Source organism: Chiloscyllium punctatum, chromosome 15 (genome assembly GCF_047496795.1).
Source record: "Chiloscyllium punctatum isolate Juve2018m chromosome 15, sChiPun1.3, whole genome shotgun sequence".
NCBI classification, from domain to species: domain Eukaryota; kingdom Metazoa; phylum Chordata; class Chondrichthyes; order Orectolobiformes; family Hemiscylliidae; genus Chiloscyllium; species Chiloscyllium punctatum.
This window is the reverse complement of record NC_092753.1, coordinates 32,414,480-32,438,463: the sequence shown is the minus strand read 5'-3', so window position 1 is coordinate 32,438,463 and position 23,984 is coordinate 32,414,480. Positions and strand designations below refer to the sequence as shown.

The 23,984-nt window shown below is 39.7% G+C and overlaps 1 protein-coding gene across 6 annotated transcripts in view; it reads right to left on the bottom strand.

Annotated features, from left to right (window-relative positions):
* Positions 1-23,984, bottom strand: part of cnksr2a (connector enhancer of kinase suppressor of Ras 2a) — a 496,755-nt gene that overhangs the window by 340,915 nt on the left and 131,856 nt on the right. For all 6 annotated transcript variants that reach the window (XM_072584887.1, XM_072584893.1, XM_072584891.1 and 3 more), the window contains exon 4: positions 21,895-21,982. In XM_072584887.1, the coding sequence (XP_072440988.1) occupies positions 21,895-21,982 (88 nt within the window). The remainder of the gene's footprint in view (positions 1-21,894; positions 21,983-23,984) is intronic.

Below are 23,984 nucleotides of genomic sequence, written 5' to 3'. Positions count from 1 at the left end.
CAATCAAATTGAACTCAGTAGCTGTCACACAGATAATGTTGAGTGAAATAGTCTTTCAAAGATTCTAAGCAATATGTGCAGAAATAGACTCTAACATTGCCCCTGTATAATGGGAGTACACATCGGGAAAGTCAAACCTGGGCCACCACACATTGACTATTCTGCTGTTACATCCTTCAACCTGTAAGGTTTGTGAAGGTTTGTAGCTCAGGTTGAGGTTTATGGTGTAGGTTTGCTCGCTGAGCTGCAGGTTTGATATCCAGACGCTTCATCACCTGGCTAGGTAACATCATCAGTGGCGACCTCCAAGTGAAGCGGAGCTGCTGTTTCCTGCTTTCTATTTATATCTTTCTCCTGGATGGGGTTCCTGGGGTTTGTGGTGATGTCATTTCCTGTTTGTTTTCTGAGGGGTTGATAGATGGCATCTAGATCTATGTGTTTGTTTATGGTGTTGTGGTTGGAGTGCCAGGCCTCTAGGAATTCTCTGGCATGTCTTTGCTTAGCCTGTCTCAGGATAGATGTGTTGTCCCAGTCGAAATGGTGGTTTTCTTCATCCATGTGTAGGGCTACGAGGGAGAGAGGGTCGTGTCTTTTTGTGGCTAGCTGGTGTTCATGTATCCTGGTGGCTAACTTTCTTCCTGTTTGTCCTGCGCAGTGTTTGTGGCAGTCCTTGCATGGAATTTTGTCTATCAACCTCTCAGAAAATGAACAGGAAATGACATCACTACAAACCCCAGGAATCCCATCCAGGAGAAAGATATAAATAGAAAGCAGGAGACAACAGCTTCGCTTCACTTGGAGGTCGCCACTGATGATGTTACCCAGCCAAGTAATGAAATGTCTGGATATCAAACCTACAGCTCAGCGAGCAAACCTATACCCTAATCCTTCAACCTATCTCCGAATCTCCTTTAGTTTACTTGGAGGAGGTTAACAGAGGATTTGTCACACAGGAAACAAACATCTAAAATGCTAAAATCATGAATGGATCAACAAAGCAACACTTTAAAGGAAGCTCACAAGGTGCCAGATAAATCTTGGCTCTAAGCTATCCTGAGAAAAATACAGCTGAGAGATAATACTGGTTAGAGGAAAATCTGATCTCAGCTAGTGGAGAAATTATTCTTACAACTGGATTGGACTCTCTCTACATGGATCCAATGTATCATCCCTTAAAAGTACGGAAGCACGGCATTTCTAATGAAAATATTCACAGCTTAATCTGCACAAGAGAGTAGGTGCCTAGGTTTCTAATTTAATGTAGGAGTAGTTTTAGTGACTTAAGATAATTGCATTTACATAGCACTTATTTCAACAAGACATCTTCATGTACAAAACACAATGAATTTGTTTGAACTGTGACAAGTGTTTGTATATTCCCACAGTTTGTTGAATAACCTCCAGGGATGAAGGGAGAATCCAAGAACTTAAATTTGGGAAATATATGCTCAATAATAAGAGTTCATGTTCATCTGGAGACCCAGTTACCATATCATCAGATCTGAAATGATGATATTTGAAGAATATACATCAGTCATGATTGAATGGAGGAGCAGACTCGATAGGCTGAATGGCCTAATTTCTGCTCCAAGTCTTATAGTCTTACGGCCTTGTGGAAAACAGAATGCAGTCCCTTTAAGGTTATTTTGTCCTGGGTTTTTTTGAAGAGAGCTTGTAAAGGCAAAAGTATTGAAGTGTCTACTGGATCCAGCCTAAGTCAATAATTTAAGAGATCTTCAGGTTATTTTTTAAAACAAATGTAACAATGGAAGGAGAATGGCCAGTTCTCCCAGATCAGGCTTTCTGGTTTTTGTAACTGTGGCAGTGGGAGCTGTTGGATTTCAGAAGGGTTGCAAGCTTCAGTAGATATTTCATAACTGCAACTTTCTCTAAAATCTCTCTTGATGTTGAGTAGAATGTAAGAATTGACATGTAGGTTAGGTGCATTAGTCAGGGAAAATGTGGAGTAATAGGGTAGGGGAATGAGTCTGGGTGGGATAATCTTCGGAGGGTTGGTGTGGACTTGTTGGACCAAATGGCCTGTTTCTACATTGTAGGGGTTCTATGAATCTGTGTCTGACTTTACCTTTTTGCCAAAGGATGTGTTTATGGGATATTACTATATTGGAAGAGTTAATTAGTCATGAGTAGTGCACCTTCTATTTGGTTAAGTTTACCAATAGTTAGGTTATTCTAAATTCCTCTTCCTTTTGTTTGTATTTTAACTATAGTGTTTAAATAAATTGTTTGGCTTAACATGGAGTGGTTTGACCAGTTGTAACATCCACCTTTAAAATAAGGAAAGGTTAGGGTTTAGATCACCTTCTTAAAATATTTTGAGAGGGTCTGGTCTAGTCCGTAACAAGAGCAACATAAACACACTGGAATTCTCAAGGTCAGACTTGCTGACTGGGCACGTAGACAATTAGAAAAAAAATCAAAAATCAATTGGAAAAGCTACGATCAGAATTTGCTGCAGTAAAGTTAATGCTTCTAGAATGAGAGGTCATAGATTTTGGATAAGGGGTAACAGATTTAAAACAGAAATAGGGTGGAAGTACCTTTCTTAAAGTGTTGTCAGTATGTGGAAGAGTCTGGTAGATGCTGTCTTCAGTTTGGGACATGATCTGCACAGCATGGCTTGCTATTGAGCAGGGGTTTGTCAGCAATGTTCCCTTTAAACTGTACAACTGTACTGCTGTGCATAGACCTCAGAGATCCACACAGCTAGAAAGAAAATTAGAGGGAATGCTGTTTGTCAACGCCCTGGTATTCCTGTAGTTACAAGAGGTCAGAATATAGTCTTTTAAAGTCTCTTTGCCAACCTTGGGTGTTGCATTCTCTCTCTGGACAGCTTCATAACTTACATCCACAGTTATTTTTGGCTGTCTCAGCCCCCTTTTAAAAAAATATCTTTTGAAGTGAAGGACTAAAACACTCATAATATTTTGAGGTCATCTTATACAACCAAAGAGAAAAGAGAACAGTAAAACAGAAAGTAATCTGGTATTCTCATCTCATGTAAAATTATACATCTGATATAATACTTAATGCCTGATTAATACAGCATTAGTCCTATACAATCCACCAATCCTATTGAAAACCTGCCTTTCAGGCATTCTCTTCAAATAGATTAACAGTATCTCAGTCTATATGCATGCCCTGTTCATTGTGGAGGGCTTTTAATGCAATGCATCCTCTTGTGCAAATTCTAATTTAAAGATCAAAACAGCTAAATACAAAGAAGTGTTGATCTCATCCATGGAAAATATTTGTGAAGTTAATAGTTTTTGACTGCAGCAGATGTGCAATTTTTATTCTATTTTTAGTTTCAAGTCCCATTACACATGTATCTTTCAATTGTTTCAATTCCACTCTTTTTGTAACTTGTTTTGCATCCTACAGTAATATTCTTTCCCATCATCGTCTTTACATCATCTAACCTTTTCAAATTTCCATCTGTATTTTCAAATTATTATCACAGAGGACATTACCTGCAATAATTGTGCCCTTTAACTATATATTTGTGGATTATGACTTTGTATAAAAAATGCTCTCTAATTAGAGTCATAGAGATGTACAGCATAGAAACAGGCCCTCCAACTGGCCCATGCTGACCAGATAACCTAAATTAATCTAGTCTCATTTGGCCATACCTCTCTAAAGCCTTCCTATTCATATACCCATCCAATGTTTTAAGTGTACCAGTCTTCACCAACTCCTCTGGCAGCTTAGTCAACACACGTACCACCCTCTGCATGAAAAGTTGGCCCATTGGTCCATTTTAAATCTTTCCCCCTCACTATAAACCTTTGCCCTCTAGTTTTGGACTCCCCCACACTGGGGAAAAGATCTTGACTATTCATCCTATCCATGCCCCTTATGATTCTATAAACTTCGATAATGTCACCCCTTAGCCTCTGGCGCTCCAGGGAAAATAACTCAAATCCTGGCAACATCCTTGTAAAACTTTTCTGAACCCTTTCAAGTTTCATAACATCCTTCCTATAGCAGGGAGAGCAGAATTGAATGCAGTATTCCAATAGTGGCCAAACCAATGTCCTGAACAGAGGCAACATGACCTCCCAACTCTTACACTCAAAGGCAAGCATACCAAACACCTTCTCCACTATCCTGTCTACTTGCAACTCCACTTTCAAGAAGCTATGAACCTGCACTCCAAGGTCTCTTTGCTCGGCAACACTCCCCATGACCTTACCATTAAGTGTATAAGTCCTGCCCTGATTTGCCCTATCAAAATGCTGCATGAGACATTTATCTATTCTCAAACTGCATTTGAATTTGCAGGGTTGATTGGTAAAATGTGCTTTTCCTGTGCTGAAATTGAGCAGTGTGCACCAGAAGTATACCCCTCGCAGCTGGACTACTTAATATTCCAGCTTTTGCGCCATTACATGTAATGTACATGTTAGTTGTCTTTAAGGACAATTATGGTGCTACTTCATCGTGATTGGTTTCTATATTCATGCTAGCAAAAAAAAAATTAAATTCTTAGGAAGCTCCACTCACACCAAAAATGTGTTCCTGTCAATGTGTGAAGCTTCACAAGTTTCAACAAAACATAGTCAATAAATTGTTTCGTTATTTAAAAATAGAAATGTCAGTCCTACTGGACATTGCTTGCCCTAGCATAATCCGAAGAGGAAATATTAATTCAGGAATGAGAGAATGTGTTCAACTTTTGAAGATATGACTCATGCACTGGAAAAAAGACATGCAGGCAAGTTTTTAAATTTTACTTCACAAAAACTTGACAAGGTTCCACACAAGAAGATAAAGTTTGTATTTCCATTGTGTTTCTCATTATTTCAGGTGTCCCATTTATGCTTATTGGCAATTAAATACTTCTGAAGTGACATCAATGTAAGAAATACAGCAGTCAATCTACATTAAAGATCCACAAAACAGAATATGACCAGATAATTTGTCTTTTTGTGCGTTGATTGATGGATAAATATTAGTCTTGGGGAGGACTCTCCTGCTCTTAAAGTATTGTCTAACTTTCACAGACCTTGAGAAGGCAGTTTTGTCTGCAAGGCAAATCTCCTTCAATGTAGCATTTCCTCAGTGCTGCTCTGAAGTATCAACCTAGATTTTGTGCTCAAGTCTCAAGAGCAGGACTCCAAATCACAACTTTCTGAGTCTTTCAACAGCAGCATTTGAGAAAGTAGGTGCTGATGGATGGGAAGTATTTAATGACTTCTAAAGGCTCCCCACTACTCACAACAGATAGGGTGTCAGGAGGAGCAACCAGTCTCATGGAGGATTTTGATGCTGACTAAAGCTCTTGCACACAAAATATTGTCATAGTCTTACCAGACTATACTGCTCCTCTCTCATTAGAGGGAGGCACCTGGTGGCAATTTAACCTGAGTATCATCACACCTCAGGCAAGGGGAGGCTGAGAAGGAGCCCTTCATTGGAAGGTTAGCCAGGAATTGAACCCATGCAACTGCTGTTACCTTGCATCACAAACTAGCTATCCACTTAACTGAGCTATCAGCACAGAGCTGATAGCCACTTGCACTGTTGTCAAGTGTAAATTGTTGACATATTTTAACCTGGTGATAATCCATGGCATCAGCATATTGGAGGACTGAGATATGTTTTAAGGATGGCCTGTAAGCCTGAGTAAAGAAGGACATATGAACATCAGTTCATGAGCTGAACTTGCCACAAATTGTACCAGGTCACAGCCCCTCATCCAACAAGCTACAACACATAGAGGAAATGAAACAATAAACAAAGATGCAATGAAATCAGATGGAGAAAGTGCAGAAGCGTGTTTAATGAACCACCTGCCTCATGGCAACTCTTGTCCTCTCTCTGCCCAAATAGCTGTGGCTCCAGACTAACCAGTTGGGTCACTAGAGGACACACAGATCATGAAACCTGGCAGATGTCATCCCCTTTCTGAGGGCCTGATGAATAATTTAACAGTAATATTGCAAGAAGGCAAAAACTTCAGCTTGAAAGTAAATAGGGAAGGTTTGTTAAAGTATTGTTCCTTGTTCCTTCAGCATCATGGAATATCGTGTAATTTGAATAATTCAAACTTTGTTACACAATATCTGGTAAAAGCAATGTGCTACCAGGTTACATTGAACAGATGGGAAAGGAACATTTATGCACAATCAACAACATGACATCCTGCATAAAGTCAGCCTGATAGACAGGCATGGCCTCCTGTTGGGCAGAGAAATCTTCAGAAAAGATTAAAGGGTCAGACTGGGTAAATTTGGTGGATTGTCGGGAAGAGATTGTGGGGTCTGGGGTGAAAACAGCAATATTGATTCACTTGCAGACTATTGCAGGGCATTAGTGAAGAAATCAGAGATTAAAAGGTGGAATTGGAATTTGAGGTTACTTTTAGGAATGCAAATCTCTCTTCATTCTATCTGCTGGGTTTCCCGAGATTCAGGAAACCTGATTGATTAATACAACTTATTCATGGCTGATCTGCTTCAGCCTCAATTCCTCTTTTGAATCAGCACCTCATTAGTCCTTGACTTCCCAATATTTCAAAAAGCTATCTATATCTCCTCTATAAATAGCTTCAGCTATCTTCACAACTCTGAGAGGTACAAAATTGTAAACAGCCATTGTACTTTGGGAGAATAAGGGCCTTCACAACTCTGTTTTGGATGAGTGTGCCCTCATTCTGTAACTATGCTCCCAGGTTGATAATTCCCCACTGTCTGAAATACCTTCTCAACATTTTTCCTGTTAACTCCCCTCAGAATCTTGTATGTTTCAATACGATTCTTTCAAATTCTAATGTATCAATATCTAACCTGTTTAGCTGGTCTTGATACGTCAATCACTCCATCTCAGGTGAATCTCTTTAGAACTGTCTCCAATGACAGGACATCCATTCACAAATATGGAGACCAATACTGTACACAGTACTGTAGACATGGTCTCACCATAAAGCTGTAACCAGACTACCCTATTTTCAAACTCCAAATCTTTAGGAGAAAAGACTAAGAAATCTTGTAAAAATGGAAGCATCCAGGCTCTTTTAAAAATGTTAGTAGTCAATCTGGATCCTGAGAATGGACGGGTCATCAGTCCTTGTTCCACCTTAAGTAGACCAGTGTTAGGTACCTGTCTCCTAAAATCTACCATTTGTACCTTATGCAATGTAAGTGTTCAACAAATTTTGTCTCCAATGAGCCTTTCTTAGCATTGACTGAAACTCCTGTATCAGTCTAATGCATTTGTATCAGATTAATAGGATGATGAATATTAGAGCACTGAGATTTTGAACGAATAATGAATTTTTTCTGATGTTTATCATTATTCATTTTGTGAAAGGGAATTACATGCAGATGTGTTTAAACATTACATTTTAGCTTAAGTATTTGAAGAGTGATGATCAAACTGTTGTTCATACAAAAGCCTAATGCAATTTTGCAGTGCTAACTTACATGTTTTAGTCAATTAATCATTAAGGCTTCTGTATGCTGAAGCATCATGTAAAGTGATCCTTTTAATTAAAAACAGAAATATTCCTATTTGGCTCAGTATGTTTCACCCAGTGGGTTACGAGACACAGTCATGAAGATCATGGGTTAAATAATGAGCCTATGGAGCAGTTGGAGTCCTAGTATACAAGGCTCTAGATTAGGAAGAGGGGAATGAGCCAGGAATATTTACAATATTCAACACCCCCTAAAGATGGCACTGCCGTATGGCCATCAGACAAAGGTACAAATATAGCTCAGCTCCTGGAGATCAAACAGCTCAATGTCAGTTTTCACATGTTTCTAATGTTTTCTTAGCAGGTATGCACCACTTGGTAAGCCAACACTTACTACACAACCCTAGAAACCCTTGAGATGGTGATGGTTAGCTGCATTCTGGGAGTGCCACAGCTCACAGTGAATAGGTACATCCACAAGGGTATTAGGAAGTGAGTTCTGGAACTTTTATCCAGGGACATTGAACAAAAGCAATTCCAAGTCAGGGTGGTGATAGAATAGGGGGGAGCTTGCAGTTGGTAAGAGGCGCATGCATCTGTTGTCCATGTCATTCAAGGTGGGTTTAGAAGGTGCTATTGAATGAGGCTTTGTGAGAAGTGCATCTTGTAGATGAGATAAACTGCTGCCTTTGTATGTTGTGGGTAAGGGAAAGCTGACAATTTTGGAAGATCTTCCTGTCCACAAAAAGCAGGACAAGTCCAACAAGTCTGTTATTGGTTGTGTCATGTCACCATAGTCTTACTAGACCATAGGGGCTGCTTTCCCATTAGAGAGAAGCGACTGGTGGTGATTTAACCTGAGGGCCACCAGACCTCAGGCAAGGAAAGAAGTTGAGAAGAAGAGTCCTTCATGGTAACCTCAAACCAGTATTGGGAATTGAACCCACACTATCAGCATCACGTTGCTCTGTAAACCAACAATCCAGACAACTGAGTTAAATCAATTTTAATTAGGCACTATTAGGCTATAACCTTGATTGCCAGCAAAGCATTGAACTATGTCATAGGCAGTGCTGTCAAGTGGTCATTGATAGTCAGTTTTGTTTCTGCCAGGATGATTAAATTATTTTATGCTTCAGGCTATTTTATCCTAGACAATGTTAAACTCCTTGTGTGTCATTAAACCTTCACTACATGAGGCAAAAGGAGAGTGTTTCATCACAGTTCTGACTGGTGCACGTAGATGATGGACAGGAAATGAACAGATTGTTCCAGATTTCACACCTCTGTGTACACAGCTTGGTTCATTCTGGGTTTTTTTTGCATAAGAATCATCTGTTTTATTGTTGATAAAGAATCCGCAGCCTTGCATGCTTGAGTTTCAGCGAAAGACCACCTCGTTAAATAAAATACAAAAAAAAGCAAAAAAATGATCCAATAAGCCAGATGTCAGTCAGGAATTTGACCTGTCCAATAATAATGTCAGCTGGGATCATAACACCTATTATTCAGCAATTCATTCAAAAAGCATTACTAAAACATGGAACTGTGCTTGGTTGAGGAGGAAGTAAAGAAAATTATGCAAGACTGAAATAAATTAGATATACAGTACTTCACTAAATGTAACGATAATGAGTGTTTTAAATGTTTTCTAACAATGTTTAAAAGCTTTAGGCAATACAACATCACATAAAGTTTCATAAAGTTCTGGCACAGATTGCATTTCATAGTGTAAATAAATCTGGAGTTTTACATAAACAGCAGATTATCCTTCAGATTCTCTTCCACTGTCACTTCCACCCACACCTAATGCAATTATTCTTGAGCACAGTGGACAATTCAGTGCAAAAAGTATTTTATAGCAAGGTTGAAATGCTGAAAATGAATCATCCAGTAAGACAAGAAAAGAATCCCTAACTAAAACTCTTCATTAAGTTCACTTCTAAGTTATGACTTATGTTCAATGCACCTTAAAATACGGTACAACACTTCATTTATTATTGTCTGTGAACAGAAAACTGCAGAGATTCCATATTTCAATTAGGTTAACCTCACTCAATTCCTACTGCGGTTCCAGTGTTTGCTTTTCAAAACATGCTGTCGGCAAAAAGAGACAATAAAGTACAAAATACAGTCCTGTACGTTCATAACAGATTGAAAACAGTTCTGCTGTGTTGAACAAAATATGTTTTGTCAAGAAGTGCCAAATTGTTAACCAACTGAGTAAGCCATATCCCTTTTCTGTTTATTTCTAGGGCTAATGGTGCATTTGCTAATTAATGGATCAAATCCTGACTGGCCACAGGTTGAATAAATAACATAAAGTGGAGATGGTGTCAGAGAGCAGAATTTTCCCTTCCCCGTATAGAGCAAACAATATTAGAACAGTTTGGAAATAAACAGAAGTAAGCGAAAGAATCAGAATATCAACATCGCCAAAATTTTTCTGCTTGAGCGTTAAATGGTGACTTCAGAAACTCGTTATTCACGGCTACCTTATTTCCATGTATTTGCATCTCATTAGTACTCCAATTCGCCTCATTTATAGGCCACATACAACTCTCCTCATTTTCCTTGAGAAACTAAGCAGCACAATTAGTTGCTGAGTTGGTTGGCCAATGAGATCCCTTGTACCTCCATGAATGGTCATGCTCTTTCCCAGCTAAGCCAATGCTCACTCTCCTTGTATGGAGTGAGGGGGCCTCATGAAGGTTCACCTTCACCTGAAACTCAGCACTGACCTGGTCTGCTATCCGGCTCCAGCTGGTTACATCTGGTAACTTGGCCTCCTGTGACAGTCAACTAGAAAGAGGACAAGCCTCTTCTCCACAATACAGCCTACCAGCTTCTGAAACCCTGTTTGTGAGGCAGGGAGCAAGTTTTCCTTTCTCGGATATGTCGTCAGCGATGATGGTCCAGCACCACAGTGTGAGTGGCAGGTCCTGGTTTGCAGCATCTGGTGTGGTGAGCAGCTGAGCTTTAAATTTCACGTCAGGGCCGTGAACTCTGAAAAGTCCCAGCATTCCTGCTCTCGCAAACTGACAAAGGCACCTAAGGAACTGGTGACAGTACTAACAGGGTGAAGAGTGGAAAATTATGTGAGAAATGAGACATCGACTTCACTTGGCAATACACTTCAACTGAAAAGGGGGAAATTCCACCTCTTGTGTGGTAATGTCACCGGAATAACAAACCTGAGTCTCCAGATAATACTGTGTAGATGTGTCTCACTATGGCTGCAATATGCAACTGAAAATTCATTGACTAAGATCTAAGTTGAAAACTACTCACACTAACAGTGACCATAAAATATCATTGATTTTCATAAAAAAACCATTAGTTTCCCCAATGTCTTTTAAGGAAAGAAATTTGCTGTCCTTATCTGGTCTGATGATAGAGGCAATGTAGTTGATTTTTGTTAATGTAGTCGAATGTTATAATCTCTTTCACCACCCTTTCAGTCAATGCATTCCAGATCACAATAGCCAAGTGGATATACTCAGGTGTCATAGTAGCTCAATGAGCATCACTGCTGCCTCACAGCCCCAGGTTCAATTCCAGCCTTGGGTGACTGTGGAGTTTGAAACTTCTCCCTGAGTCTATGTCAATTTGCTTTGGTTTCCTCCTACAGTCAAATGATACATAGGTTAGGTAGATTGGCCAAGGGAAGTGAAGGTTGTGGGATGCTCTTCAGAGGGTCAGAATGAACTTGATGGGGTGGGTGGCCTGCTTCTACACTCTAGGGACTCATATCATTTATGTTTTCTTACTAAGTGCCTCAAGTCTGCTTCCTCTGACGACCGACTCTGCTGCCATTAAAATTGTTTCTCCCTATTTACTCAATCAAAACACTTCAGGACTTTGAACCTTTTGCACTGTCTTCCTGAACTCTTTTACTTTTCATTGTTTGTTACATTTTCAAGTTCTTATCATTTTAAATCTTGAAATGATGTCCCATTGAACCAAGTCTGAGTGATTAGTACATGCATCAAATCTCTTCTTAACTTTGCTCATTTCCATCCTTACTCTAAAGAGAATACCTCTAGTTTCTGTAGCTTCTCCACATCAGTCTTCTCCCCTCTGTCTCCAAAACTTATAATCCTTGATCAAAGGACAATACTTCACCTAACCAGTGTTTTATAATCCTTTAATATAGCATCTTTGCTTTTGAATTATGTTTTCTATTCTGGATGTTTTCTATTATTAAATTTATATTGCATTTTCTATTATTAACGCCAAGAATCCCATTGGCTCTTATTCTAATCTGAATTTATCTTTCCACCTTCAAGAACATTTGAAATAAACTCCTCGATCTGTTATTCCTGCATGTCCATGTCACTTTACATTACTTGGTGTATGCTGTTTTCCTGATCCCTCTTACCAAATGTATCACTTTCACACTTCTGTACATTACAGTCCATCTGCCACACATCCACCCTCTGCACTGCCCTCCTGAACTTTTCACTGTTTGCTACATTTTCAAGTGCTTATCATTTTAAATCTTGAAATGATGTCCCATCGAACCAAATGGTAGTGGTACTAATATCTGGTTGATGTTGTGGTTACTGTCCACCAGTATCATCAGAGATGATATGGAAAGATTCATTGCTACTAGACCTTCTTACTTGCATAAGTCATAGTTACTGCTACCTCATGGAAATGATGCCCAAAGACATCCTTGCCAGAAATGAGACTCTATCTTGCTACACAGTGTGCTTATTATTTAGTACTTCATTGCTAGTTACATGACATTACAGCTAGGTTCCATACTAGCTGGTTTTAAGACTTAAGGTGACATACAATTACTGCATAGCTACGTGGAAACTCATACTTAAACACTAGTTGCTCCTCCCAGAAAGAGTCCTTTACATTCAATGGGTGGACTTCATCTCATCAGCTCATCAATTAATTCTTTCAGCTGTTAACTGCCTTATGCAACAATACCAGCCCATGGAGAACACAACTACATGCCTTTCTCTAATCTGAAAATCAGCCAATTATTGCCCCTTATGCAATGTTGTATCCACATTGCCAATGTACCTTTAATTCCATTGACGTGAATTTTGTCAAGAGGCCAAATCCTCCTCTGGACTTTGGTACATCTGACCTGTCCACTTTTGATCCTTGCAAACTGCACACCTGACCCATGCATGACTTCACATGCCCTAGAACATAGAATAGTACTGCAAAGGAACAGGTCCTTCAGCCCACGATGGTGCCTTTCCAGACTAACTTCATCTGCCTGCACATGATCCATATCCCTCTATTCTTTGCCTGGTCATATGTCTGTTTAAATAAATCTTGAATGTGGCTGTTGTATCTGCTTCTACCATCTCCCCTGGCAGCGCCTTCCAGGCAACTACTACCCTCTGTGTGAAAAACATACCTCGCACATCTCCTTTAAATGCTCCTCCTCTCATCTTAAACCCATGTCCCCTAGTGTTTGACATTTCCACCCTGGGAAAAATACTCCAATACCTTATTTATGCCTCTCATAATTTTATATGTTTCTATCATGTCACCCCTCAGCATTTAACACTCGAGTGAAAACAATCCAAGTTTATCCAACCTATAGCTAACAGATTTCCATCCAGGCAACATCCTGGTAAACCTCTTTTGCTTTTTGCTGTGCCTTGGTACACGTGACAATAAATTCAATTCAATTCAATTTAATTCATTTGCACCCTCTCCAAAGCCTCCACATCCCTCCTATGGTGTGGAAACCAGAACAGCACACCGTATTCAAAGTATGGCTGCAAGACAACTTGCTAAATTTTGTACTCAATGCCCCACCGATAAGGGCAAGCATGCCCTCTTTACCAACTAATCCACTTGTGCTGCCACTTTCAGGGAACTATGGATTTGCATCGCTAGATGTCTCTGTATATCAATGCTGCTATGGGTCCTGCCATTTACTGTACACTGTACTTTCCTCTCACAATTCATCTCCCAAAATGCATCACCTCACTTGTCTCAATTACACTCCATCTTCCAATTCTCTCCCTAACATTTCAATTGATCTATATCCTGCCGCAGCTTTTGACAACCTTCTTCAGATATCCTAAAATTATCCAGCTATTCACCTTCGTAGGCTCAGGACCCAACACTGATCATGGCAGCATTGCTAAAATGTCGGTCTGTTTGACAAGCAAGAGCCACTTGCTAGTTTTAACTATTTGTTCCACCTTTTTCCAAGACTCCACTCTCAAAATCAAATAGCGCACTGCAGCTATTAATAGATTTTGTGTTGCAGTGTTTCAATGTAGCTTTATCACAAATTGTTACTAACGTTCCTCCTACACATTGCCAATATCAAGAAAACAAAGTCAATTCAAAAATGGAAGAATCTGCAGAACAAGATTCTTGCACGATAGGATAAGTTATATAAGATTGTAAGGGCAAGAAGATTAAAACATAAAATAGCTTTTAGAAATTGCGAAAGTTTGCCTTACATTGTCTTACACTCAAATGTATAATGAGCTTAACCTGAATCCCACACTTGTACTTCAGCCAACATAACTCAACTCCTCTAATATTGGCTGCAAGATGTCTTTTTTTGTACTTCCAATAGATTTTGCATTTTTCCAAGTTACACATTTGATTGCATGTTCCTAAGGAATATTCCAGTTGATGCTGTGCCAAATGACATTTGTATTTGCCCTCCGCATTTCTGTGATGAAGCCAGAAATCACTTGTGTAAAAGGTTTGCAGCAACTTGAAGGAATTTCAATCCACAACAATCCTCACAGGGGATTTGTAATGTACAGACTGGCACATTGTTGCAATGTACAGACATTCATAGCTCTCACCCCTCCACCCACCTGCCAGCTGTGAACTTTGGCTGGTCATAATAAAGGTACAATTCCATAGGAGGAGAGAGGAAAATAATCAGAAAAAAAAAATCAGGAGCTGGAGTCTCCAGTTTTCCCCTACCCCTGAGCCAGAGGGGCCTGGATTCAAGTTCCTGCCCAGGATTTGTTGGCCTCAAAAACAATGAGTCACTAATGCTAGAAGGCCAGTGTATATCAATGCCAGTTTCCATCCTGTATAAATGATTTGGGCTAGTGGCAGGAAAGGCATCCATTTACAGAACTATAACCAAATTTAAAAATGATGTGAAGGATCAATCATGTCCCATTTAACATGAGAAAAGCTGAAAAGGAATGGAGAAAATTCTGAGAAACTAATCACAGGAATCAAGGTTTTTCTGGAATATTGTATTCTGGAATATTGCATAACAAATTACACAAGTGCTAAAAGCTACAATTTTTCTGTCCAATGTAGCATTTATCTTTTGACTGTAGAAGAACAAAGAACTTGCAAACACCAAACAATTCTTCAACTGTGAAGTATAAGCAGATTAATTGTTCAGCTTTTATGGTTGCTCATAACATCATCCTCTCAAGCTCATAACACCAATCCTACCCACCCCACTAAGGTAAGAATAATATGTTTGAAGAATTAAAATTGGATGTGTTCACTTCTAAATCCAAGGATATCTGGCTCCCAAACTGCTCATTTTCCCTTTGCTGATTTCTGACTTTGTTCAAGATTTCCAATGAAGGCTGACAAGGGGGAAAACTAATTTGAAAATATGACAGCCCTGTGAGAACATTGGGGCGGTGGTGGTATATTAAAGTAAAGGGCTTATGCAATGTCAAAACCACCACAGGAGCCTGGAGAAACACACAGATGAGTGGCCAGATGAAGTCATGGTAAGTAAGATGTTTGAAAAGATGCTCTGGGGATTTGGGAACAGGAGTATAAGAATCCTTGATTGGGGCGCTACCTCCATTGACCACAAGCACCAGTCTCACAGGAGGAATCATTTACAGTCACAGGCTCCATTACCACTTCTCCTGGGATGACTCATTTCAAATATTAAAATAAAACCTGGCAGTTACAATTGAGCCTGACTTCACTTCCTTCTGAAATCCCAGAGAAAGTATTTTAGTCCTCCTGCATACCGATCTCACTCAATATCTTCCCACTAAACAGAGGCAATGGCAAGAAGAAATTAAATAAGCATCAAATTTCAACAAAGCCTCCTACAGTTTCATATGAGGTAGTTTTCAGCTTTCTCCATATCTGTTGGCCTCTATAAATGAGAATTCTACCGAAGATGACTCATGATATAAAAGGTAGGCAACAGTTCTCTTCAAACAGCAAACACTAAATAAATTCAGCAGAATTTCAACACTTCTCTGTCCCCAAAGAGCTCATTTACATTTCTAGCTCCATGACTCATAGGAAGTAAGTTAACAACACACAGTGGTGAGAGCTATGCTTTTGCAGCATTTGGTTGAATAACACTGAAAACATTCTGAGCCAGTCAGAAGCAAATCCCCAACAAAGGTGCAAAATTTAAGAGGAAAGTACTTATGTTAAGTTTGGCACTGTGGTACATCAGCTTGATTTTCAATTATCAAGATGTAACAGTCTAACAGCTGAGAGTGTGTGGAAATTGCAGGACTGAGGGGGTGCAGGAGGCAAATCTCATGTCTAATGTGTAAAGTATGCTAATCAGAGATATTTCCTCTCTCACACAATGGTAATAAAACTTCAATCCCTGCGTAGTTGTTTGCAACAGGATGCACTGTTAAAATATGGTGTGTAATTTCATTCATTTAAAAAAATGTATGAACTATATATACATGTATTAGAAACAAATCAGGCACACATTCAAAGCTATTTTAGTATACCTTACTAATACATCAAACTTAAGTCAACGGTACTTCTGCATTCGCTAATTAACGCAGTTGAAATACGCCTTCCAAATCCTTTTAGTTTACCACGTACTTTGAGCTGTTATGTAGCATTATGAGAGTAAGGATCCAGCTTTCCAAATGGCTGACTTTTCCTTGTCATTTCTAATCTTCCCATGTCTTGCAAGAATTATTCCGCTCTGCTAAAGTTTTCTGGAATCAATTTCTACCAGCAAAGATCCCCTCAGTAACCCATTGTTCTTTTGCCAAAATTCTTATCTCCTCTGTTGTTCTCTTTTCAACAAGAAACCAAATCTCACCAGTATTCTGCTTGGTTACTAACAGAAAAGCAACCATTTCCTGCTCTTTACAGCAGTAGATGCATTCTCTTGCTCTCTTTCTCTTTTTCCCACACTCTCTTGCTGCCAGGATCCCAAAATAAGCTGCCTCTTTTGTGTCATGTGGCAAAATGGTCACTTGCTTTTCATTGGTCACTTGGCTTGGTTTCTTTCCTCATGGCCATCAGATCACAGGCTGAGATGGGGTACTGATGCTGTCAGTAGTCTCGTAACTCAGAGTGTCAGGCTAATAATCTAGGTCAGTGGGCTCAAATCCCATCATGGCAGCTAACACAAGTTGAATTCAATTAATATAACATGAATATAGAAAAGCTAGCCTCAATGATGGTCATCATGACTAGCTTCACTGATTGTTGTTAAAAAAGAACTCATACACTTCTGTAACGGAATGAAATCTGTCATCCTTGCCTGGGCTGGTCTATAAGTAACTCTACACCCACAGCAAAATATTGTAATGGTCCCCTGAAGTAGTCTGGTGAGACCCTTACTCCAAGGGAAAGTGGATGGGCAACATATGCTCGGCTTTCAAGAATACTCAATCTCACCTTTTATGAGGTATTTTAAAACACAACCTTCCTGAGAAGTGTCACCTTTATTAAACTTCCACCCAATAAGGAAAGAAAGCATTACATTTTTAATGACTTTTTTTCCCATAATGCTTTCAAAATACAACAAATACATTTTAAGGACCTCACCAACAAACTTGTGACACACAGCTCAGGTAAAATTCTTGTCCCTTTTACTCATGTTTCACCACTGACGATTCACACTTGGCAACATTGTAAAGCTTCATTCAGAACGATCAGTGACAACCAGGTTAGAAAGCTTGCAAATGTTCTCAATGCCTCAATTCTCTTGCAAACTCTTTCTTTTGCTTTCCCCTCTTTCAATCCATGCAAAAGATTTCAGGGTTTCCAGATCCGCAACAAGCTCCTTTTTGGTTTGTACGGCATTTCCATGGTCTTTGATGAAAATATTGCAGCATGGTTCTGTATTCTTTGTCTCTCCTTTCAATATCTACCTCAGGATTGTGCACTTTCTCATCCTGAGATAGTGCTTGTGATGGCCTAAAGGTTTTATCATTTGTTTGGCATGGTTAGCTTTGTCAAGTGATCACTGGACTAAGTTGTCAGAGAGGTTACAGCTTCCAATACTCTTATGGATTCAAATCTATATGCATAAGGAAGCAATTATGTCACTGGATGTGGAGCCTACTTCTAACCAAGATTCCCACTCCTGCACCCACACAGAGATGCCTTATGTCAAGAAATTTTCTGTACACTTAGCAAGACTCACATTAAGAACTAGTGAAATTCACACCCAAGCAGCAGTTAGCAGGTTTGAGTAACAGAAAACTTTGGAAGCTCAAATCTACAGCCATCTGGCAGGGAGGTAGACATTTCAGCCCCAGTTTCATCAGGCTACCCACACGTTGGAAATATTATACTGATGAACAAATGTCACCTCTATTTTTAGTTTTAGAGCTTGCTTGTAAAATGTAGGTGTTTAATTTTTGTTTAATCATGAGTCACATCACTTCTAATTTTTATGCTTACAGCCTACGGTAAAATCATCCTCCACATTTGTTTTCTGGGGCACTTTATAAGTTTTTATTCCAGTTAATGCACATAAAGAGAACAAAGTTTTAAATTCTTTGGACAGTGATTTGTGAAGGCAAGCAGGGATGATCAAAACACACCTTACAAAATGTGAAAGAAGCTGATTCAGATAAAGTGTAAAGGATTTACTTTTGGATTTGACGAAGTACAACTACCATTGCACTATGGAAGACTTCATCTGCTAAAAAAATTTGAAACGTGGGAGAAAGTATCAGGATGTAACAGAGAACATAGAACATCACAGCACAGTACAGGCCCTTCCACCCCTGAATTTGCGAAACCTGCCGATCTGCGAAACCAATCCTAAGCCCATCTAATCTACACTATTCCATTTTCATCCACATGTCTATCCAATGACCATTAAATGACTTTAAAGCTGGTGAGTCTACTCCTGTTGCAGGCAGTGCGTTCCATGCCCCTTCTACTCTCTGAGTAAAGAAACTACGTCTGACATCTATCCTATATCGAGAGGTGAAAACAAGGACTGCAGATGCTGGAAACCAGAGTCTAGATTAGAGTGGTGCTGGAAAAGCACAGCAGGTCAGGCAGCATCCGAGGAGTAGGAAAATCGACGTTTTGGGCAAAAGCCCTTCATCAGGAATGGAGGGCTTTTGTCTGAAACGTCGATTTTCCTGCTCCTCGGATGCTGTCTGACATGCTGTGCTTTTCCAGCGCAGAATCTGTCCTATATCTATCATTTCTCAATTTAAAGCTATGTCCCTCATGCTAGCCATCACCATCCGATGAAAAAGGCTTTCACTGTCCACCCTATCTAACCTTCTGATTATGTTATATGTCTCAATTAAGTCACCTCTCAATCTTCTTCTCTCTAATGAAAACAACCTCAAGTCCCTCATCCTTTCCTCGTTAGACCCTTCTTCCATATCAGGCAACATCCTAGTAAATCTCCTCTGAACTCTTTCCAATGCTTCCGCATCCTTCCTATAATGCGGTGACCAGAACTGGACACAATTCTCCAAGTGTGGCCACACGAGAGTTTTGTACAGCTGCAGTATGACCTCATGGTTCCAAAACACAATCCTTCTACCAATGAAAACGAACACACCGTATGCCTTGTTCACAACCCTATTAACCTAGGTGGCAACTTTCAGGGATCTATGTACATGGACACTGAGATCTCTCTGCTCATCTCCACTACCAAGAATCTTACCATTACCCTAGTATGCTGCATTCATGTTGCTCCTTCCAAACTGAATCATCTCACACTTTTCAGCAATAAACTCCATTTGTCAACTTTCAGCCGAGCTCTGCAGCTTATCTATGTCCCTCTGTCACCTACAACATCCTTCAGCACTATCCACAACTCCACCAACTTTAGTGTCATTCGCAAATTTACTAACCCATCCTTCTATGGCCTCATCTAGGTTGTTTTTAAAAATGACAAACAGCAGTGGACCCAAAACAGATCCTTGCAGCACACCACTAGTAACTAAACTGCAGGATGAACATTTCCCATCAACCACCACCCTCTTTCTTCTTTCAACTAGCCAATTTAAGATCCAAACCACTAACTCACCCTCAATCCTATGCCTCTATATTTTGTGCAATAGCCCACCGTGGGGAACCTTATCAAACGCCTTACTGAAATCTACATACACCACATCAACCGTTTTACCCTCATCCACCTGTTTGCTCACCTTCTCAAATAACTCAATAAGGTTTGTGAGGCATGAACTACCCTTCACAAAACTGTGTTGGCTATCCCTAATTAATTTATTCCTAGATGATTATAATTCCTAGCTCTTATAACCTTCTCCAACACTTTACCCACAACTGAAGTAAGGCTCAATAGTCTATAATAGCCAGGGTTGTCTCTACTCCCCTTCTTGAACAAGGGAACAACATTTGCTATCCTCCAATCTTCTGGCACTATTCCTATAGATAATGATGACATAGAGATCAAAGCCAAAGACTCGGAAATCGCCTCCCTGGTTTCCCAGAGAATCCTAGCATAAGTCCCATCCGGCCCAGGAGACTCATCTATTTCCACTGTTATTGACAAAGTTTGGTATCAATGTGCTTTCAACAGTGTACCTTCCCTGCTACAGCAATATATACACATTATCGCCCGTAAGATAAGGAACTGGTCATGGATATTGGAGTACGGATGAATCCAACAAACAGTTATTATAACTAAATGTTACATACAGACATTAGGCACCGGAGTGTCTGGATAATATTAAACGAGTGTGCTTTCGTAGAGGAGTATGCTTTCAGTAGTGTGTCATATTTCAACTAATGTGAGGTAAGATGGCGTATGAGATCTTTATTCTCTCAGGCCATGTGCTATAATGTAGTGATGATATTGTAAGCATGATTCTTATGGATAAACTGCCAGGAGACCTAATAACAATATTTGCATACTTCTTCCGTTTTTAAATCAAGGGTTAGAAATCAAGAGCAGAGATGTACTGCTGAGACTGTGTAAGGCTCTGGTCAGGCTGCAAGTGTGGTGCTGGTCAGGTGTATCCGAGGAGCAGGAGAATCATCGTTTCGAGCATAAGCTCTTCATATGCCTGAAACTTCAGATGTTGCCTGTGCTGTTTCAGCACCACACTTTTTGAATCTGATCTCCAGCATCTGCAGTCCTCCCATTCTTCTGGTCAGGCTGCATTTGGAATATTGTGAGCAGTTTTCCGCCCTAAATCTAAGGGAGGATAAGCTGGCCTTGGCTGGGGTCCAGAGGAGGTTCACAAGGATGATACCAGGAATGAAGGGCTTACAGAGGCTTGAGAAGCCTGGATAAAGTGGACATGGAGTAGATGTTTCCATAAATAGGAGAGACTTGGACCTGAAAGCACAGCCTCAGAGTGAAGGGATGACCCTTTAGAACTGAGATGAGGAAGAATTTCTTCAGCCAGAGGGTAGTTAATCTGTGGAACTCATTGGCACAGAGGGCTGTAGAGGCCGAGTCATTGAATGTATTAAAGACAGAGATAGATAGGTCCTTGATTGGTAAGGGTTTCAAGAGTTATCGGGCAAAGGCAGGACAATGGGGTTGAGAAACATATCAGCCATGATTGAACAATGGAGAAGACATGATGGGCTGAATGGCTTAAGTCTGCTCCTATATCTTATGGTCTTATGGTCGAAGCCATATTTTATAGACCCTTAAATGAAAGTAACTTTATTCTCTATAACTGAGTTGTTGCAACTTTAATAACAAAAAAAGCAACCTTGAGTTCTAACAGAGTATTGATATTAGTTGAATTAAACCCAAGCTAACCATTGTTTGGAGTTTATTCTGAGCAAGAGTTTGGGTTCAACTGGAAAGACGTTAATAAAGAGTGAGGAAAAGTAGCATGATTTCTTTTTGGCTAAAAGGTAGCTTCAGTTCTGTTTACAATATTTGCTGAGTGTTATATATTATCTGTCTCCATGAAAAAAAATCCAAATGGCTTTAATTTCATTCATTTTCAAATTTTGATTTTTCTGATAACATTTAGAGTTCAGTACATTGGCTTAACTGTAGAAAACTTACAATTGTGGTTGTTTTAGTGAGATGATTAGGCAAATATTTAGTCAGCATGCCCAAATTGTATCTATTGCCTATGGGCCAGATTGGCAGCAAATTGTTCAATTTGAGGAATTGCAACCCAGTTTTAAGTACATGTGGCATCATTATTCATCAGAAATTGCTCTTTTCGATTAGGTAAACCTGAAACAGCTATATACACAAATAGAAAAATATCAGTTGTGTGGTGAATAAACAACAACTTTCTGAACAGAAAAATGAGTTTCCTTACTTGTTGTACAATAGTGGTGAGTTCCAGACAGAGTTGAATTACGTTGTTTCTAGTAACAGAATAGTCTGTCACAGCAGCAAATGGAGATCTTAGAAAAAGAAGAGAATAAATCATGATAAATAGTAGCTAGAAAAATCTGAAATCCAGGTCCACATCTTATCAAGATCTTTCTGTCAAACAGCATAAAAGCCGTCATAACTGTAAATAACCTTTTTTTGTCTTATAAAATTGCTTAGTCCAATGATTCCTACAAAATGGGAACCTAAATAATTTGAATTTGAATATGAACCAGAACACAATTAAATATTGTAACAAACACAACTGGGCCTAGAAATAATCAATTCATGGAGGACAATTTTTCTAACACTTCAGTTTTAAAGTTCAAAGAGTAAAGTGCAGGTGATGCTTTTACCGTAAAAGTGATTGGAATGGATTTTTTGAGTATGTGTTCCCTGATTGGGGCTGTTAACCGAGGCTAATCAGGGAGTCCTGGCTGACAGATATAAACAGATACTGCAGAGATTCCAATCACACTAGGGAATGGCTCTGAGCTGGTTGGTTAGCAACCACGTATGTGCACGTGTCAATAAAGAGTGACTTGATGAAGGGATACTGGCCTCCGTGGAGATATGTCAGAGGGGAAATTGAGACTTCATATTCCTGTTCCTGTTCAAGGAAAGACCCATCGCCGCAAAAGCATTTTTCACATTTAATTCAATAGGTGCAAGGACTGAAGATATTTTGCCACCTGAACATGTACAAAGAAATAAAACAAATTCCACACATGGCAGCTTGGAGCCTGACACCAGTGTGCTCTCACTGAATTACATCAAGCTGGTGGTGCGTAACATTGCAAAGAGAGTCAGAAGCAGAACTTAAATCTATACTGTGCTTTATCACCTGAGCAATATGTCAAAATGCCTCCAATACCATGAGTTACTTTTAAATGCTCAAAGTGCTGTGATGCAGATGAATGTGCCAGCTATTTCTCACACAACAGTATTCCACAAGCAGCAGCAAACTGCCATTTGTTGTTTCAGTGGTGGCTGACAAACAGTTGTGCCCGGATCACCGAGAAAATGCCATCTGCTTCACTTAACACTGCTGCAAGATCTTGAACACTCACTTGAATCATGGGAGCAGGCAGATGAAGCCTGAGCTTAACATTTCATCTGAATGATTACACAATTGACAATGTCACATTCATTCTGCTATGAGATGTCAGTCTAGATTATGTAAACAAGGTTGCAGCCCACATTAACGGCTCAAGAGTAACTGAAGGACCAAGGAAAACAGAAGACATTGCTGAAAGACGAGCAAACCTGTCAGGAGACTTGGCAGACATCATCATTACAGCAAGAGAACAATGTGAATAAGAATAATAACGATTATAATTATTTTCTCAGGCAGTCCCAAAACTACAGTGCAGTTTAATGCTTATCAAAGTACTATATCAGTCAGATAGCTAGTTGGCTTGATTTCGGTGTAATAATAACAGTAAGGTTAACAACAGTTACTGTTATTACGGGGTAAATCTGACAGCAATGTACTCGTGCAATTAAATGTGGAACACCAGAGGTTGCATTCAGAAATACACTGCTTCTCCACAGGGTGCGCTATTGCAGTCCTCACTGATTAACTGGCTTGTGAAGCAGGAATTTCGACTATTTAGCTACCTGACCTCCTCCAAAATGTAGTGAAGATTAGAGTTGATGCACTCAATGAACATAATAAGTGGCTTTTTAAAAAATGGGATATGGGTGCCGCTGGCAAGGCCAATCTCTAATTAGTTTCCCATCTCTAATTAGTAATTTCAGAATCTATAATATTGCAGTAGATCTGGAGTCACATGTAGGCCAGACCAGGCCAGACCAGTTAAGGATGGCAGATCTCCTTCCCACAAGGACATTAGTGAAGCAGCTGGGTTTCATGGTCGTCATTGCTGAGACTGGCTTTTGATTCCAGATTTGAAGAATTAAAATTAAATTTCTCCTGCTATCATGGTATCATACCGTTGCATTCATCTCAGTCACCAGATTACAAGTCCAATGGCATAACCATTGACACCACTGTCCTGACACTGCAGGTTA